The 19,801-nt window shown below is 59.2% G+C and overlaps 1 protein-coding gene across 1 annotated transcript in view; it reads left to right on the top strand.

Annotated features, from left to right (window-relative positions):
- NHEJ1 (non-homologous end joining factor 1) overlaps positions 1–15,747 on the top strand; it is a 43,498-nt gene extending 27,751 nt beyond the window's left edge. The window contains exons 5-7 of the mRNA XM_062626808.1: positions 14,585–14,702; positions 14,944–15,047; positions 15,340–15,747. Coding sequence (XP_062482792.1) covers positions 14,585–14,702; positions 14,944–15,047; positions 15,340–15,420 — 303 coding nt within the window. The 3' untranslated portion in view covers positions 15,421–15,747. The remainder of the gene's footprint in view (positions 1–14,584; positions 14,703–14,943; positions 15,048–15,339) is intronic.
- Positions 15,748–19,801: the final 4,054 nt, after the last annotated feature.

Genomic DNA, 19,801 nt, shown 5'->3' with positions numbered 1-19,801 from the left:
TGGCTCTCACCCATGTTCTGGCAGCATGCATCTCCAAGCTGAGAGCATCATTCCATCATTCGAGCCAGTTCCACTGTGCAGCACTGGCTTTGCACAGGGCTCACTGGACTCAGCACTGGTCCCCATACATAGCCATTCCAAAAACAACAACGCTTCTGTTTCTGCTACTCCCAAAGCTCTTCTAGCTAAAATCCTAGGGCTGGCCACATGTTCCCAGCTGGGCTTGGGGACAGGCTGTGCATCTCACCACCCCATACCATTTCCCGGGACAGAGGCTGGACCTTCTCAGGTACCTGTGGTGCATCCCATTGTCCTGGGCCAAGATGGGACACTGGTTGGGTCTGATACCCTCCCCGAGTCCATCTTTCCGATGGCACAGAATATGTTGTCTGTGTGAAAATGGGAGAGTAACATCAGGCACAGCCCTGGCTGATGGAGTTTTCCCAGCAGCTCGGGGCAGGAAGGGGAGAACGCAGTTGGGGAGAGGCAGGAGGACAGAGCCTACCGTCCCCACAGCTCGGCTGCTGGGGCTCCATGTTTTGCATCCCGCCTTGTGGGTGCTGAAGTTTGGTTTCTTTTGCTCTGCTCTTTTCCTCTTCCTTGCCAGGCCCCGGGGCTGCCGACTGACCTCAAAGGGAAAAGAGGGCTGCAAGGGACAGCGGTGAGGATGGGCAGGGGTAAACACGGGGCTGGGACCGGCCAGGCGGTGGGTGATGGTGGAGGTGAAGTCATGCCGTGACGTCAGCCCTGCGGCTTTGGGGACAGCCGTGGTTAGGCGCTCAAGGAGGGGCGGCTGTTTTCCTGCAGCTCCGCTGCTCGCTCCTGGTGCCCGTCTAACCTATAAACTTTAATGGCCAGTTTAAAAAGTTCCTGCCATGGGCACCTTGTTGCCAGTTTTAGGTTTTTAATTTGGAAACTTTCCCCTCTGTGGTCACTGGAGGAAGGACTTGGGTCCGCTCAGGGGCAGTCATCAGGACACGTGGATGCCAAAGAGACAGTCCAGAAGGGCTCTGTTCCCATCACTGGTGTCCAGGCAGGGTCAGCCACGGCAGCACCCGGGAGGGCAGTGGCACCTGTGCTATGCATGGAGCAGACAGGCTGGAGGAACCGCCCGGTCCCCACATATTGGTGCAGTAAATTTAGCTGGGGCAAGAGCCAGCAACAGCTACATCACGGTCCTACCCCCCTGCCTGGGGGTCACCACCACTCTAGGCTGTGTGTGCGGCATCCTCATCTCACAGCCTTTGGGAAATGCTGGGAGCCCCCACACCTCTGTTTAGGGGAGTGCGGAGGCAAAGGGCTACGGCCACATTGGCTCCCCTAGGTGTGAGGGTCCTCGTCCCTGCTGTCATGGTGTGACCTGATGCTTGCCTGGCTTGTTCCTCAGCTGTCACCCCCACTGCAGTGGTTGTCCTGCCCCATGGGGCTGCAAGAGTCTATGCTCCAGGGACCACTGGAGGGGTCTGCCTTGTCCCCTGCCCTGTGACCTCTCAGCCATATCACAGGGGTGCTGGCATCTCTCCCAGTGGCTTGCTCTTGCCAGTCTGCAGTTGGCAGAGCTGGGATCAGGCTCAGAGCCGTGCCTGCACATGTTGCTTGGCAGGAGAAGAAAATGCAGGGCTGGCACTCTGGGAGACACTGGGGGCATGGCACTGCTGCCCACCTTCCCTGAAACCCTTCAGCAGCCCCAGCTGTGGGTTGGCAGAATCATGCTTCACCAGTGTGAGCTCATCTTTCCTCTGCCTCCAGTGACTTAAGAGGCCCTTGCAAATGCCCAGGTGGTGCTGGGTGCTGGGACATAAGGCCAAGGCCTGACAGCTTCCCATGCAACAAGGAAACCAGCCTACAAGCTTGAGGGAAGCCTCTCCACAGCCTTTCCACTCAGCCCTGGAGAGAGCAGGGTCATCTTCCCCCAGCCCAGCTACAGCCACCTGGACAGTGGGGCTCCAAGGAGTGGCCATGGCTTGGCTGGCTCTCCTCGTCACCAGACTGGTGTGGTGCAACTGGTTCATTCCTTCCTGCTGTACATGCTGGTTGTCTGAGTGTTGCATGCATCCAGCGCAAGGTGATGTGGCCATGCTGTGAGACTCAGCTGGAAGAGCCCACCCTAGAGCATCTTAGCTATCAGGTGGGTCCAGAACCATTTTCAGAGCCTGCTGGGGATCTACGGAGCTGCATGGGAGACAGGAGGGCTGCCTTGGCAGATGTCTGCACCCCAGGGGTTGAACTCCCTCAGGGTGGGCACCCGGAGCACTATAAATAGCGTGCAGAGCCGAGGCGTGTCCCTGGTTTACCAGCATTTTCATACCATGGCTTTCAAGTGGTTCCCCTGCCTCTTCCCCAAGAGCCAGCGGCACATGTGTGCTCAGTGCTGGTGCGGGCCGGCCGGCAGGCTGCCTCCAGTGCTGTGCCATGTGCTCTGCGGCCGCTGGAGCTGGTGCCGCTTGCCAGCCCCGGCACAGCCCTGCCTCTGCCAGCCCTGTAATTGATTCCTGCTCTCCTGTGCCAGAGCAAGCTGCAGCCTGGTCAGAGGCAGTGGCTGCGGGTGCCAGCTCTGGGAGCCAGCCTGGGCAGGGCAAGCAGCAGCCCTTGCCTCGGCTCTGATGTCTAACTTAAGAACTGCCCTTTGAGTTTCCAGGTGTTCAGAGAGGTTCTCTCTTGGCTCCTGGAGGCAAGGGACTTGCGGAGACGCTGCTCCCCCTGGTTTGGGGCTGCTGGAGGAGCTGGGGTTGTTGTAAAGCAAAGAAACAGCTCCCCCAGTATCACTGTTGTGTCTGCCAGAGACAGACTCATGTTTTGAGACGACGGCAGGTAACAGCAGTGCAGAGGGGGCTGTGAAGATGCCCTATTCCCCTGAGGCTGTGGAAGGACCTGGCTGGGGAGGGTGAAGGTTGTCCTGGACAGTGCTCTAGCAGCTATGGAAATTGCCAGCCAGCAGCCCTACCAAAGACTGGGGTCTGGCAAGGGGGGGCAGCGGCAGAAGCCAGCATGGTCCAGCTTGCCGAGTCCTCTCTCATCTTTAAAGCCGGCAGAGCAGGGCCTGGGCATGGCAGAGATTTAAGTTGTGGAGAAGGATTTCCTAGCCTGGCACTGTACAGAGGACAATATACTGGAGCATGTTATTACAAAGGTTAAAGATAAACCAATTTTTAGACTGGAAGGTGATGGTGGTCCAGGAGAGCATGACTGCAAATAGATGAGGTTTGACACAAGCACAGTGGAGCTGCAGACACCCTGGGTACCTTGTTTTCCAGTGCTGCTGATGACAGATAGTGGTGCATGGAAGAAAACGCCTAGAAAAATAGGGATGAGGCTTTTAAAATACCCTGTATTTAGCCAAAGGGCATGGTTTTGCTGTCTGGAGATGGCAAGGGGTGGGTGAACCTTTTGGAGCAAGGCAAGCCCAAATGGAAAGAGGAGTGTGACAAGTAGGTAGGGGGCTGGAAAAAAGTAGCGTGTGACAGAGGCCTTTGCTCCTTGTTGCCCATGGGGCATCATGTTCTTGAAAACGAGGAGCAACTTGTGCTGCAGTGGCCAAACCTGCCAGGACAGAGATGGATGGGGCTGCAGCAGCAAGGGGACATCTGCTAGCCTGGCAGAGGGACGCAGCATGGGGCAGGGTCGGGGCAATGGCTCCCAGCCCCTGCAGCCCTCTGTGCCCCCCCATACAGCACCACAGGAACTCCATCCCTCCAAAGGCTGAGAGGGCGAAGGTGCCCTGACAGAGTGTTTTATTAGCAGCAGGTGCCTGAAATCCAACCCATGGCCCATCAATGCCTCCCCTCACCTGGAGATGAACCCGGCTGGGGGGCATGGCTGTGCTGGGTCAGGCTGCACCAGTGCCAAGATTCCCCCTGCCGTAACCAGAGCAGCTCCTGGGCAGCCAAATGGGATGGGATGAGATGGGATGGGATGGGATGGGATGGGATGGGATGGGATGGGATGGGATGGGATGGTCCTGCCCTGGGCGACAGGCGCGTAATGCCTGATTTCACAGCACTGTTGTGCTCTGTTTGCTCGTGGCAATGATCTCTCCTGTCCTGGCCGGCTCCAACCCCCGGCCAGACCCTGACCTACAGCTCTGTCAGCTGGGATTAGATACAAGATTTAGGCTAAAACCTCTTTGCTACTGGATGAAGCAGTGACAGAGGGGGGAAAGCCTGGCCCATCACCTCTGGAAACGGAGCTCCTGCCCTGCCCTCCAGCCTCTGTGTGGCAGCTCCCAGACCTGCTGTCAGAGGTGGGGTTGGAGCATCTTGGCTCCTGCCCTGCAGCCAGCACTGAGGCTTTGCAAGTTTCATAGCACTGCCATGGCTGGGGAGCAAACCCCACACAGAAGAGGAGGAAGGCAGAGGCCCCCCCCATCTCTCTGACTCTGAGGTGGTTCACAAGATGGGCAAAGGTCTCTAGGCCATCTGCAGCAAAGGGGATGCTCATGAGGGGAGGGGGTTGAGGAACAGGAGCGGTCCATGCAGAAAGGCTGTCCCCTTTTCTACCTGCAGCCCTGCTCTCAAAGTCCTCCTTGTGCCCAAACAGCTCATTCCAGCAAAACCATGGCTGGAGGAGCTGTGGGGCAGATGAAGCTGCCAGCCCCCTGCCCTCAGCTCCTCCATGCAAGGGGCTGGGGTGGTTTGGCAGCAAATAAGCAGTGATGACCTGCGGGCTGGCTGAGGCTGGCTGTCTGGTGCAGCAAGTGACAGGGTGGCAGAGCAGGATCCATGCAGCAGCCAGGGATGCTGTGGCACCACGGCAAACACCAACCCTGGACCGGCAGGAGCATTGTATCTGCACCTCCCTCTTGCATAGTGTTGTGCCCAGGTTGAGGATACTCATCAGCTCCTCATGGGGTGCTAGCACTTCATGTCCCTGCAAGCTTGTCCTCTCCCACAATGTCTCTTCCTGCTCATCTCCTCAGACCCTGGCTTTGTTGGCTGAGCTCATTTAGCTTTGACAAAGTTTATAGCACACTGGAATGCAGAATGGCTGCTGGCCTCTCTCCAGCCTAAACATCCCCACCCCGTGGTGCGACAGGAGCTGATAAGGGTGAGTGCCGCAGCGGGCAGGTATCCCGTGCCCAGCCTGCGACCTTACAGCCACACGACCTTGAAGGCTGTCATTTATCTCATGCACGTGCATGTATGTGTGTGTGTGTGTGTGTGTGTGTGTTCAAGCTGTCTCCCATCCCCAAGCAATGCTTCAGCGTCTCTGGCTTTCTCTCTGGGCCAAACCCACATGCACGTTGCCCAAGCCCGACTCCGAACAGACTCCTTTGATGAGCAGGGCTTAAATATATATTTGGCATTCCAGCGGCAGCGTGCCGAGCGTGGCCGAGGGTGTGAAAGTGTTTGCTTGACAAACTCAGGGGGCTCTCGCCTCTCTGCCAGCCCTGGGGAATTGCAGGACAGAAATGTCAAGGAATTTTTCACCTCTCTGTTTTGTTTTGTGTTTTTATTTTGTTTTCCTTCTGTGAGTGCATTTTTAGCTCTGGTGAAAAGTGCCTGATTGATGGTCACAGAAACTGAGTCCCCTCTCTTCTCCGGGACAGGGGCACTGGGAGCAAATGTCCCACCCTGGTCCTGAGGAGAGGGAATGTGCTGACCTGGTGGCTCCTGTCTCTTCTCTGCTGTCCCTGTCTATTCCATGCTGTCATGGATGGATTTGGGTACCAGGAGGATGGAGATGCCCCACACGCTACATGTTCCAGGCTGTGGTCTGCTCAGAGCCAGCCCTTTTGCCTCTGTCTGCAGAGGCCAGCAGGGTCTCAGTCACAGGGTCCTTTGTCACCACTCAGCTGGACCCAAAAGCCCTCTGCCCCAGCACATGCTGTGGAGGCACCCGTGCCCACTGCTCCACAGAGGATTTCCCTGCCGGTGTCCCCATGTGCTGGGGCACCAGCCTGGGGTACGCAATGGCCCCCAGGCACCTTTGGGGAAGTGGAGAGGTCTTCTCATCTTGCGCCTGTGCAGGGGAAGATGGAGCAAGTGGAGCAGGAAAGTGTCTCTGTGGGCAAGCTGCAGGTGGACAGCTGATGCTTGGAGCCTCCTAAAATGGTGTGTAGGATGCACCAGGGCGTGAAATCAAAACCACCCTGATCTTCCCTTGCCACTCGGCTTCTTCTGGGCTGCAGCCTGCAACAGAGCAGGGGAAGCAGATCCGTCACCAGTTCCCATGCGATGCAGAATCCATGGTGGGGCAGGGATGTGCAGGGCACAGAGCTAAGACTCTGGGTTTGGATGGGAGGCCAGAGGTCCTCCTGCATGGGGAGAAGGAGGAAGGCAGAGACTCCCCATCACATCCATCTGCGTCCATGGGAAATGGGGAGGGGAGGCCCTGGGCAGCAGATTCAGTTTCAGAGCCCATGTCTGCCGTGCCTGCCGGAGTGGGAGAGATCCCGTCTGGCTCTTGGGGAGGGGGCCAGGGGGCTGCGTCTGTGTGTTCCCAGCTGTCCCCAACATAATCCCTCAGGAAAGAGAATCCACTGCCCTGCTGCATCTCCTTCTGGTGTTGTCTGGTGGCAGCTCTGCCTGGCCCTAAATCACATGCCACTCCCAGGTTGATGGAGCACCATGGAAATGGGGGTGCTGCCCCCCAAGCCATTAGAGAATGAGGATCACGAGCCTGGGGTCTGTGGAGCAGGGGTCTGGACGCTGAAGACTGCAGAGCAGGGATTAAGACGCTGAGAGTCTACAGGGCGAGGCTTGGTGATCTGGGGACTGCAGAGTAGGTGGTGGTCCCCAAGGGTACCAATCTGGGTCAGTGATTAGGCTGCTGTGAACTGTAGATGCTGAGAAAGGGATACAGGGGGACTGTGGAGTAGGGATGGAGACCCTGGGGGTCTGCAGGGCAAAGGCATGCTCTGTCCCCAGGGCAAGGGCAGGCTTGGCCTGGGCTCCCCGAGGTTTCCTTCCTGGCCCACTGAAGAATCGCTGGCTTGTCTGGCGGAGCACGGACCTGTGGATTTCCTGGGCAGCAAGTCCCTTTCATGTGGCCACTCGCAAATTCTCATTACATCACCAGGGGCTGCTCCTCCCGGAGACAAACCCAGCGCTTTTTAGGGGTTTGCCACCACCCCCCCCCCCACCCCCCCAGCCTGTGTGTTTTGGCTGGGGGCACCCGGGGAACCTCGTCCAAGAGCAGCTGCTCTGGCAGGGAGATGGCACACAGAGCCAGTGGGCAGGGGGAGGGCAGTGCGTCGTGTCGTGTTTCACACACCCCCTCCCCCTCCCCTCGCTGCTGAGTAAACATGGGCTGGCCAGGGCTGGAGGGGGCTTTTCCAGGCTGGACCACACCCCGGGGAGACTATTTTTTGCCATGAATGAAGGGGCTGTGTGCTCGCAGGGCACCCTGGCCTCCTGCTCCCACTGCCGTGCACGGACAGCCTGCCTGACACTCAACCCTGCTGCCTGGCTGCGGACCAACATCTGCGCTAAGCAGCTGGGCACTGCCTGGGGACACCTGGGCACCCCGCACAGCTGGGCGCTGCCTGGGGACACCTGGGCACCCCGCACAGCTGGGCGCTGCCTGGGGACACCTGGGCACCCCGCACAGCTGGGCGCTGCCTGGGGACACCTGGGCACCCCACACAGCTGGGCACTGCCTGGGGACACCTGGGCACCCCGCACAGCTGGGCACTGCTTGGGTGACACAGGCAAGCTGCTGGGGCTGTTCCCAGGGGCTGAGAAACACGGGCTGCCACAGAGCAAGGGGAAGTGACGGTGACACGGCGGCTGTGCCAGCAGCAGTGCAGGGCTGCTAGAGCATGTCAGACCCAGCCCTGCCGGGGCCGGTTGCCTGGGAGCTGCCTTAGCCAGCCATGGGCGAGCCCTGCTGACCCCCTGCTTCCTGCTGCAGTTTCGGTTGACAAAGGGGCAGCGTCCCCAGGGGCTGCCCCTTCGGCTGCACCCGTGCTTGGGAGGAACTGCAAAGCTGCGAGGGTGGAGCGGCCGCCTGCCTCTGGCTCATCCCAGTCCTGAACGCACCCAGATTTCCCCCAAAGCCCCTAATCCTGCCTGGCTTGGTCCCAGCTTCCGCTCTGGGCCCTGTCAGCTAATCTCTTTTGTGCCAGGTTTAAGGACACACTGGGTGCAGCATCCCTATGGGTCTCCCCCTGTCACCCCAGGTTTCACTTCTCAAGGTGTCTGCGGGCTGCTCTTCCAGACCCCAGCCCTGACCCACACTGTTGCCTCTGCCAGCCTCGCTGTCCCATGGTTCTCAGGCAATCCAAATGTGTTTGTCCCTGTCAATGAGTGGCCTCTCCTCGTCGGGTGGAGGTGGGGTGCTGGATCCCACCCCTCACTGTTCCTTATCGCCACACAGCATCCTTGTGATTCACCAGGTGTGGCTCCCTTTCCGTCACCCCACTTTGCAGGAAGTTTCCCGGCCAGCCCCCCGCAAGCCCTGTGCAATAATAACAAGCTGGGATGAGCTGGCTGGGCTTCCTGAGCAACCCTACAATAATAAACCAGAACGATGTGTCCAGTTTTCCTGGACAGACAATAATAAACCCGCATGAGCTGGCACATTTTGCAGTGGAACCCTACAATAATAACCCTGGGTGATGTGTCCATATTCACCGAGCCACCCTACAATAACAAGGCAGTGTAAGCCACCCAGCTTCCTTGCACAGAAGAGGGTTCCATGAGCTGTCCCCCTGGGACAGGAGGGACCCTGGCCACCAAGTCTCCATGCCTTCTGCTCCTGGGCTTGCCCAGGCCCTCCCCTGCTTGTGCTGGCCCATGGAGAAGGCGCCCCGTGTCAGTGGTGGGCTAGGTTGACAAAGGTGATGCCCACAGGTGCCATCAGCCTGTGTCTCTGCCTTCCTGAAGCCAGCAGCAAGTCCTCACAAGTCCTGGTGTGCTGAGACCTACTGCTCTTCAGGGTATCCTCCTTGCCCAGCTCCCTTGCAAACTGGCACCCAACACCAGCTGCCCCAGATGCTCTCCTGCTGTTGCCCCACAGGTTGCTGGATGGGAGGACAGATGTCCATGGGCAGGGTGAAGCTGGGCATGCCATCAGCAACCATTCCCAGCCATGCCCATGTTCTTGCAGGGTCACCCAGATGGGGAGGCAAAGCTGTGCTGCTGGACCCCACTCTTTTTCAGGGAGTTTGTTGGCACTTGGGCAGCAGGAGGGCTCAGATGTCTATGGCTTTGCTGGCAGGATGGTGGAATGGCCTCTTTCCAAGTGTGATGGGGTAGGAGCTGAAGCCGCTTGACCCCCAGCCCTCTGCCAAGCCCCAGGCTGCTCCTGGTGGGCTGGTCCTCAAGTGGTTGGGGAGGAGATGTTGCGACCTCCTCCCTACCTCTGCACTGCTGCTGGCCCTTCTTTCCCTGGGATTCATCCCTGGGAGCTGGAAGCAGCAGCAGGTGGGCAGGGAAGGGCCAGGACCCCTCCCTAGCATCCCTGCATGGGGGGGACCCGCATCTAGTGCAGTGCAGCAGCAGCACAATGCATTGCCCCCACTACCACCGCGACCCTCTGCTCAGTGTCTGCGAGCAAAGCTGTAACCCAAGCCATGAAAACAGCACAAGGAGGAAAGAAAAGGGTATTGAGTGGCGGGACTGCTGCGGTCGCCGGCCAGCATAGACTGCTGGTTGTTAAGCGGGTGCCTCGCTTGCAAAGGCTGCCTTGATGAAGTGCGAGACAGCACTTACGGAGGGACACGGGCAGGCATTCTCGCTCCATCTTCCGCTCACAGTGCTGCTCTTTATGCGCCTGACATTTGCTTGCTGGAAAGGCCCCGAAAATCAGGGGGAAAGGAAAACATTGCCTGCAGCAGGGCCAGAGGGGCACTGGGAGGAGTGCCGTGCCATGCGGTGCAGTGCAGTGCCGTGCTGGGCTGGGCTGGGCTGGGATGCTCCATCCTGGCCTCACCGCCAGCTCTTCCCTAAGTGACCCCTTCACCTCTCGGCAGCCCTTGGGCTGCCTTCCCTTGCCGGCACTGCTGCTTCCTGCCAGGTGTGCTCAGCCTGGCTCCCTGCCTGGGAAGCCCGGGCCATGCTGCCCTTGCCTTCTCCCCGGGCGGGCTGGCAGCACTGACAGCTCTCCTTGCTGCTGCAACGTGTCCCCAGGGCTGTGTGTGGTAGAGGGTGATGGGGACACTGCGAGATCAAGGCAGGTCCCTCAAACATCCACTGCTGGGATAAGCAGTGCCTCAGGGACTGCTGCAGCACTGTACAAGCAGATCCAAGGGCCAGGGGAGCTGGGAAAGGGTATCAGTGGTCAGTGTGGGGCAGCTCAGGGTGCTCTGGGGCAGTTCTGCCCCTAAAAGAGATGGTCACTGCCCCACCAGGGAGCTGGGGTGGGAAGCCAGGCTGATGCATCCAGCTCCATCCCAGGGGGATTAGCTGCCCCTTTTCCTGACCTCAGTCCAAGCTGGAAAGGAGCAGTTCAACCCCCTCCATCTCTATCCCTCTGCAGGTGAATCCTGGGGGATCCCTTGGACTGGAGATGTTGACAAACATGGCTGGGTGAGTGGCTAGCACAGATCAGTGCTCATGTATGCAGATCCTGGATTTGATCCCTCCCCAGCCTGACGGACACTGGCAAGGCCATAGGCAGAGATGCCCAGCGACCATCCAGCAAACCACACCAGCCCCATTCCCATGAGCATGCACAAAGCAGGGAAGAGCACTGAGGACAGCCTGGCCACAAGGCACAGGAACGCCCCAGCCATGAAGCCCTTCCCCATCTGCAGCATTGCCAGGCTTTGCCCATGCCAGCGCGGCAGTGGCCGTGCCCATCGCTGGAGAGCTGATGTGCCATTCCTGGGCCACAACTCCAGCACGCCGCTTCTGCGGAGCCCACTGGCAGGGGAAGCCCAGGGAGGCCATGCCCCCCCCCCCCCACCCCAGCCCACACCCCTTGGCTTCCAGCCCCAGCAGGAATTATTAAGTGTGCCCCAGTGGAGCACGTGCTGAGGCTGGCCACGGGAATGTGGGCAGATCTGGCATACAAGCCACAGCAGCCAGGCTGTAATTTCCAAACAGGCCCCGTTTGCTGTTTTCCAGTTAAAAATATATTAAGAAATAGGAATGTAGGGTTTGTAGAGAAGAAAGTTGGTAACTGCTTCGAGCATCTGGTGTGATAATGAAAGGGTCAGTCCCCAGCTTTGAGTGCGACCAATTTAGACTCTGGTGCTTGGCACCGGCACAGGGGCTGCCTGTAAACCCCGCCCAGGGCAAGGTGATGCTTCTGCAGCAGTGGCAAGCTGCCGGGCTGGGTGATGTGCCCCTCCTGCGCTCACTGTCAAGAGGACATCCAAATTGCCGTCACTTGTGACCTTTTGAGAAGGGAATCTGGGCAGGGACAGGGGAAGGCAGGATGCCTGGGTGATGGATGCTGTATGCTGCCCACCACTAGCCCTGCCAGCCCCCTCCTCCCTGGGATACAGCACATAGCAGTGCTCTCCAGGATGGGGGGCAGAGAGTGAGGAGGGGGGCAGTGAGTGAGGCTGCAGCCCAGCTCCCTGTGACTGCTCCCACTGCTATAGGGCTGATGGTGAGCGTGGCTTGCTCCTGGTGTGAGATCAGACAGACACTTGCCCCCCTTCACCAGGCAGCACCCCCGGCTGAGCTAATCGCAGTTCAGGGTGTGCTACAGAACCTCCCACACCACTGTCGCAGCCTTGAGTCACTCCTGATACAGTGGCATCCTGCTTGGCCTTGTGGCCAGATAGTCATAACACACGGGCAAGCTGTGCCACCTCCCCTGGCATCGCTCCCCTGTGTCAGCTTTCTGCTTGGGCTGCTCCGCAGACCTCGGGCATCATGTTTATCCTGGAGATGGGTAATCAGAGAAAAACAAGTGACCGGAGGCCACTTTGCGGTGACATTGCGGTGGGACAAGAAGTTAGCTGCAACAGGGTTCAGCACAGGGATGTGCTGGGGTAGTAGGACAAGGCAGGAGGGCAAAGAGACAGGTACGTGGGGCTTGTCCCCCACTCAGCCCCTTATGGGGACACTTCCTTGTGCCTCCCAGCCTCCGGGGCCATCAGGTGGCCGGTGGCTGGCACAGCACGCTCTGCTCCCTTCTGAGTCACGGCTCTGCAGGGAAATGCTTCCAGCTCTGGTTATAACCCCGTTTCCCACTGGGGCTGTGAAGTGCGGCCCTCCCACCCCGGCGTGGATCAGCTCCGGCAGCCCTGAGCCTGCCGGGAAGGGCAGCGCCAGGAGGTGGCCAGTGACTCCTGAATTCCACCCTGGGCTTGTCAGAGCTGGACTCTTCCCAGAGGCATGGGCACCTGGCGTCCTGCACCTGCAAAGCCCTGTGCCACCAAGGATGCCCATTCCTCTCCCATTATCTCCCCAGGGTGCCACCCCAGCGTCTGTGCATATGCCAGCCTCAGGGACACTGGGTTGTTGCAAGCACAGCAGGCACTCCACAACATTGCCACGTCCTCAGGAGCGCCATGGGGACATCGTGCTGGCTCTGGGTAGCTGCTGCTGAGCACTGAGACAGCAGCTGCCCTGCCTGGATCCTTGCTTGGATGCTGGGAAGAGGAGCAACCTGAACAGCCATGGGGCCCAGGGCATGTCCCAGGTGCCATCCTGCACTGCAGCCCACATCCTGGCTGGGGTGTGCAGCACCCTATGCCTGGGTACACAGCCTACCCTATCTCCCTGGCACTCCCCAGGGCCCCCTTGGTGGCAGGGAGAGGGGGTGGGCAGAAGGGTAGTGGCACCCAGGGCTCGGTGGTTCCACAGGGGACTTTCCTGCCCTCCTGGGGCATTGACCCATGCAGTGCTATCATCTAGTACACTTTGCTCACTCCACCACCATTCCTGGCTTTCCTGGGAGCTGCTGTTTGCTTTTCTGTGAGTTACGGCTCCAGCTTCTGCCTTTGATCTGGGCTGTGTTGGTCACCCGTTGCCAGCCCCTCGCCTGCCTTTGAAGTGCAGTCGCCTTCCCAGCCTCAGACGCTGCTTTTGCAACTTTCAAGTGCAACCTATGGAGTGAGACACCCAAGGCCAGAGCGTCCCCAGGGTGTCCCAGGTCCTCAGCATCCCTCCTTCTCCCTGGCATCTTGTGGAGGGCCAGGCAAGGAGGCATTGCAAGGTGTGTTTGCCCAGAGGCCTGCATTCCTGGGGATGCTGGCAGCGGCCTGGGCCCAGAGCATCACTCCCTCCTGTGGCAGAGGACAGGGACACAGGAGGTCCTGCACATAAGCTGGCCAAAAAGCAGACACTGATGCATGTCCTACAGCTGAGGGGCCTATCGTGGCGACAAGTCCAGCAGGAGGGGTGGGACCCAGCAGAAAGCATCTTTCTGGGCACCATCCACCCCACCCTGCCATTAGCCCAGTCCTCCCTCCCGTCCAGCAAGTAGCTGCGAGGGGGCCCAGCCTGCCCTTTCTGACACAGGAAAGCTGGGGCCAGGCTTGGACTCTGGCCTTGAGCGGGTCTCAGCATGGATGTTCCTCCCCACTCCCCTGGCCCAGAGAGGATCCAGCCTTATCTGTTACACTTTGTTCCCCTGCTGTCTGGGTGTGGATTAGAGCAGAGATCAGTGTGCAGACCTTTGACGCACAGACACACACACACACACACACACACACACACACACACACATACTACCACACAACCAGCTACGCATGCACCCAGAGCCGTGCTGCTCTACACACAGCTGTGCTTGCAGTCCCCCTGCATGCAGACACACTCACACTCACCCGCATGTGTGCGCAGCCCCCTGCATGCAGACACGCTCACACTCACCCACATGTGTGCGCACATGCCCTGCTTCTCCCGCCCCGGTGCAGCCACCCCTCCAGGGCACACACACATTTCCCTGGCCCTGCACGTGTTTCAAGCTATGTGCTGCATTATGTTCCCAGTGCAGGGTGGCGCTTGCCCGACCTCCCAGCCTCCCCATCATGCAAGCCAAGGTCCCCCAGGCACATCAGCATGGCCCGGACTGTGAGGCTGGCATCTTGCAGCCCTGGCAGAAGGAAGGGGGCTTCCCTGCATCAAGCCTGGATAGAGCAAGAAAGTGTGCAGGGAGGCAGGAGCTACCCTCAGCTCAGGCTGAGACCTGAACATCCTTCATCTCACTGTCACATCGCCCTCACTCGCCATGGAGCCACCAGGGATGCTTGTGCTGCCTGCATAGACATCTCTGGAGGCAGCCGTGACAGGCAGGGGCTCCCTGTCCACACCTCATACCGAGGTCCTGCCCCTGCCCAAGACTCATTGGCCTTACTGGCGAGCTGCAGCCCCTGTGCTGCTCCAGCCAGGGAAGCCGCAGCCCTTCCCTTGTAATCTTATCTCCGGTGTTTGATGAATGACTCGCAAGCCTCAGCTGTCAGCCTCGGGATGGGAAGGCAGCTCAATGGCCGGAGCAGGTGTGTGCGTGTGTGCACATGCATGTGTTCGTGTGTGCGTGGCTGGGGAGCAGCCACAGCCTGCCCAGTGCCAGAGCTGGCCCTGCGAGCTGTGCTGTGGTCCTTGGGGTTAAGCAGATGGAGCCCAGTGTGCAGAGGGGTGCATAGCCCCTTCTCTGCCCCATCATGGGAGGGTGTCCTGCAGGAAGTTGCTCCTGGCAGGTGATTTCCTGGCAGGCTGATGGTGCCTCTGCTCTCCCCCCACAGAGCCTGCCCCAGATCTGCGGTGCTGGAGAAGGGCAGGCATTTACCTCCACTTTGCAGCAGCTCTACATGGCAGTGACACAGCAGGAGGCCAGGCAGGCTCAGAAACGGCAGCACTCAGGTGAGGAGCTCCTTGGCTGTGGGATGGGGAGTGTGTGAAGCACTGGCCCTCACCATGGCTGTGCCCCCATCCCCTGGGAAGGGGAGTGGGTTCCTGGGTGTAGCTCACCCCATGCAGCAGTCTTCCCCTTTGCTTTCCCACATGGGCTGAGCTCCACACACAGGCACTATTCCTGGTGGGGGTTTTGGCCCCATGCTCCCTTATCTCAATCCCAAATTGCATCTCTTTCTGCTGGTACCAGAGGATGCTGAGGACCCGGCACCTCCTGCAGAAACCACAGGTCATCCCCATCCACCACCTTCATCCCAGGAAGATGAAACAGCATCTTCCAGTGAGGGAATCACAGTGAGTACAGCTCTAGAAACAACCTCTTCATTCCAATGGTAGGATGAGGCCTGCATCTCCCTTCCCCCTTCACATCCCAGCCCCATGCTTTTCCAGGATGAGCCAGGGCATCTCTGCTTGGTTCCTAGCACATCATACCCCATGTACCCTGGCTGGGGACCTTGTGATTGCACATGTGTGTGATTTGCACTTCCCCACATTGATAAGAGGAGTGTCACTGCTTGCACACACACCCCCATCCTGCGTGACACCCAGGGGGAGATACTGACAGTGCCTCCCCTTTTGCTTCCAGCCAACCTCCTCCCCAGCTCAGAAGCCCCGGCTGCCTGCAGCCAAGACCAAGCCAAAGAAGGCAAAAGGGCTCTTCAGCTGAAGCATCACTGCCACCCAGCCTGAGGGTCTCTGCTCCCCCCGGCATCCAAGAGAGGCAGTGCAGAACACCCATGGGTGCTCTTCATCTCCTGCACCACCTGGCAGACCCTGCCCGGCTCACGGTTCCCTCCTGAGGTGTCTCCAGCCAGGGAGATGGGGCATCGCCTTTCTTCAACCATGTCTCAGGAACCTCTTTTCTAGCTCTCTCCTGGTGCAGAGCTTGCTCAGGCTGCCTCGTGGTGGAGCCAGTACTGGAGCAGGGGGCGGTGGGAGGCATGCTGCTGGGTGGGTGTGGGACAGCCATGCCCTGGCAGGGCTGTGGGGGTTGTCTGCTGTGTTGGTTTGCAATAAAGGACTGTGTCTGGGTGATTCCCTCTCCTGCTCTGTCCCTCCTGGGCCTGAAGTGTCCAGGCAGGGGTGTAGCCCCTGGTGCTGCTGGGTCCCCCTCAAGCCATTCCTGCTGTCCAAGGGCTTGCAGCAGGACAGTGAGGAGATGACAATGGCTCATTGCTGTGGGGCAGGACAGCAGCTCCCAGCCCCTGCTGTGCCTCACCCTAAGCACCAGTATGCGGGGTGTGCATGAAGGGACTCCCAGATCCTGGGACACAGCATCCTTGTCCCACGCCAAGGACACACCATGTGCTGGTGCCTGGAACCAGGTGAAGCTCCTGCAGCAGCAGGTTGGCAAAGGCAGACTGGCTGGGCTGAGGAGCACCCTTCATTTTCAGTAGCTCCCTCGGGGTTAGTGGGCAGGTGATATAAGGGGTTCTGGCCTTCAAGGGGCTGGGGGCAACCGAGCCACTAACACCCTGAAAGCTCCTAGGCCTGAGAGCAGCCGTGGAACACATTACAGATGCTCCCTGGACACAAAGTACCACCTCTGCCCCTCCACACTCAGTCCATCCATCCGTCCATCCATCCATTAACCCCTGCTCTCTTCTTCCAGCCACTGTGCTTCCTTTGGGGCTGGGGCCACATTCCTGTGCCAGGCAGCACTGCCATGGGCAGGCTGCAGCCTGCGGTGCCACTGTCCTGGGGCAGGACCTGTGCCTCTGGCTGCCCTGCTCCCTGGGGCTGGGCCAGCAGAGTCCCACTGCCTGCTCTTCTGGGCAGCACGGGGGAAACAAAAACATCCGGAGCAGCCCCTGTGTCTGTAGAAGAGGAATGAAGGGGTCTTTGCAGGGCCATGGCCAGCCAGTCCCAGGGCGAGAGCAGCCAGTTGCTTTTTGTATTTCCTCTCTGAAGGAGCAGCATGCAGGGCAAGGTGGGTGGTGAGATGGGGACGCCGTGAGATGGTAGCTTGTGCTGACAGCTGTAGCTATGAATCCTGCTTTCTCCCACCTGCCAGCATCTTTTCCTCTCAGATTTGGGTCTGCCTGCCAGGCACTTGCCCCCAGGGAGGGTGCTGTTACCAGCTCAGGGGGTAGGACCGGGGTAGCAGTGGTTCTGCAGCTCTCCATTTCATATGTCTTCTGTCACCAGGTTTTCCCCTGGTGCAACCCCTGTTCCATCCATGTGAGCTCCATCTCCTGGTATGGGAGCTGCTCTGTTCCAAGCGAGGTCCTTCAGCTCCCTGATGGGTCTTGGACTCATGCTGCTCCCCTATGCATGCAGGTACATGCAAGAGGAGGATTTATTGTCCCAGCAAGGGCACCTGGGTTGTCTGTGTCCTCTGGCAGGGACATCATAGGGGGGGAGGCACATTCCCATCCCAACTGTGCCAGTGGCTGGTGGACTCTGTAGGGGAGTGGTTAATGCAAACCAGCACCTGTGCCCCTCAGTCATCCTGAGTACCAACTGCACTCGGGCTGTGTCTCTGCTTCTCTCAGGGGTGCCCAATTCAGGCGAGCCAGTCCCAGGGATGCTGCAAGGGTGTGGCTCATGAGTCCTGTTCTGCTGCAGAGTGTGTCCCCTATGGAGCCCCGTGGCCCTGCCCCCAAGGGATGGGCGAGCACCCATAAGCAAGGGCTAGGGGTAAAGACTTGCTGCAGGGGCAGATCCTGCTCCACTCACCCTGCTCCCAAGGCAAGGGAAAGTGGGCCTGCAGGAGCATGGATGGGGGGAACAAATAAAACCAGGAGAGTGAAGACATCAGTGGGAAAAAGAGGTCTGCCAATGCCCCCTAGGCCACCGCAGGGACCCTGGCCCCCAAAACTCCAGCCTGGGACTGCCAGTGCCTCCCCGGCCGGGGTTGCCACTGGCTCCAGGGAGTGTCACCGCTCATTGTCCCATCCTGTCCCACTGGGGTCTCCTTTCCTATTCCCACCCCCTCCTCCTTGGAGCCGGCTGGATTTGAGCTCCCGACACACATTAAAGGCCACAAGTTCGGCCTCGGCCTCCATAAATTTGATTCCATAAATATTGGTTTTTGCAGGGTTTAATGAAGCCGTTATGCCGGGCACGGCCCAGCACCCCGACCCGTGCCCTTAATAAGGGCTCTGTGGCCTCGATTAAAGGGACCTTTCAATCGCTGTCAAGTATTTTTAGAAAAGGAAAAGAAAAAAAAAAAAAAAAAGGAGAGAGGGAGGAGAAGATGAGGAAGGCAGCGAATGGGAGAGGAAAATCCCAAGCCCATCCACTGCAAAAGTGGAGAAATAGCACCACCTAGACTGCCTCGCCCGGCTCCGCCGCCCGCTCGCCGGCCCCGGGCAGCCCTGTGGGACCTTGTGCCAGCGCCGGGCCCCTGCCCCGGGCAGCCCTGGCGGCACAGCGAGGTGTCGGCCGGACGCTGCGCTCCCACTTGGGCGGTGCGCTCAGGGCTGCAGTGCCGGGGAAGGCTGAGGTGCGGAGGAAGGAGGGACTTGGTCACGGTGGGGATGCAGGCAGGAGCACTGCGTGGTGACTGGGTGTCCTGGCGCTGCCTGAGAATGGCTGAGTGTAGAGGGAGATACTGTACGATACGGGAATGGATGCTGCATGCCTCACACCTCCACTGGAAGGTAATTCCTCCCTGTGACAGTGCTGCAGCAGCAAGTGTTCCTTCCCATCAGCTCCCCAAGCAGAAATCCCCTCTCACCCCTTGTTAGGTGGACACTGTCACAGCCTTCGGCTGCCACCCCACAACCCCAGCTCTGGCTGCCCTGTCATGCCTGGGGCTCCTGTCCCACTTGGCCCTGTGCGCCAGTGGGTTTTGCCTGGCAGGGACACAGGCTGGCGTTGGGAATGCTAGATGGACTCTGCACCCAGTGACAGAACACTGTCACTGCTTGCTGTGGCCAGAGCCGATGCAGGATGCCGGGGCCCCTGCCTGGATAGGAGCTGCTGTCACAAACCAACCTAGCTCCCTGTCTGCACCCCTGGGCTTCCATGGGACATGCATGTTGTACCAGTGAAGGTAGGGCTATGCTGCTTGCTGTCAGGCTGGAGCTGATGGGAAAGGGACAGACGTGTGTGACATGCATACTGCATGCTGGCAGACTGCAGAGGCTATTTGGAGTTCTGGGTTTGGGTCATTGGCAGCCATGGGCACTTCTCCCTAGGGATGTGCTGCACTCCCCAGACCCAGCACCATCCCAGATAAACCTGTTCCCCACTCCCTTCTGGCAGTGATGAGCATAGTGGGAAGCTGGGCTCTCTGCTTTGGTGGGAGTATAGAGCATGGAGCACGTGAGGACCCTACAGACCTAGCCCAGTCTCTGATTTTCCTGTGCCTGTGATGCACAGAAAGCTGTGTTACTTCTGTAGCCCTGGGAAGCCAGGGATAGGGATGGGGAGCACTGCTGTGACACATCCCCTTTGCTCCATCTGCTGATGCCCTCAGGATGCTCCACTGATCAACTGAGGAGATGTGGAAGTGAGGTGGCCTGGGGCTGCTGGCCAGACCCTCCTGCTCCTCACCAGCCTTCACAGTGGCTCTGGGCACTGGGTGCCCAAACCAAGTACAGAAACCCGATGGAGTGTGGCTGCTGAGTATGAAAACCTGATAGAGACAGCTCTGGCCAACTGTACTTTGCTTGCAGCTCCTGCAAAGGAAATGGTCCACTGGAGCCACTGGATAGCAGCATCCTAAGCTGTGGGTGCTGATAGCACTCCTGCCTGCATCCCTCTTGCCCAGGCTGCCTGATCCTGCTGAGGCCAGCACAGTCCTGCAGCCAGAGGTGAACGCCTGACTGGACTATTCCAGCCTGGCCTCTCTGTATCCCTGGGAATGACCTGTGCCCTGTGCCCACTGAGGCGATACCAAGGGTGCATCCCTGAGAGAGTTGTGTGCATGGGGGCATCCCTGAGATAGTTGTGTGCACAGGGCAACCCCAAGGCACTGTCTCACCTGAGGAGGTGCTAGGGAGCGACAGGGTGCAAGCAGAGCCATGCTGGACCCCTCCCCGGCACACAGCTGGGGGAGAACCGGGGGGGCCCTGCAAGCCCTCGCTCCTGAAATCAGG

This window comes from Pezoporus occidentalis, unplaced genomic scaffold (assembly GCF_034315485.1).
Source record: "Pezoporus occidentalis ecotype Australia unplaced genomic scaffold, CSIRO_AGI_Poc_V1 ctg298, whole genome shotgun sequence".
NCBI classification, from domain to species: Eukaryota; Metazoa; Chordata; class Aves; order Psittaciformes; family Psittacidae; genus Pezoporus; species Pezoporus occidentalis.
This window is presented reverse-complemented; position numbering and strand designations above follow the sequence as displayed.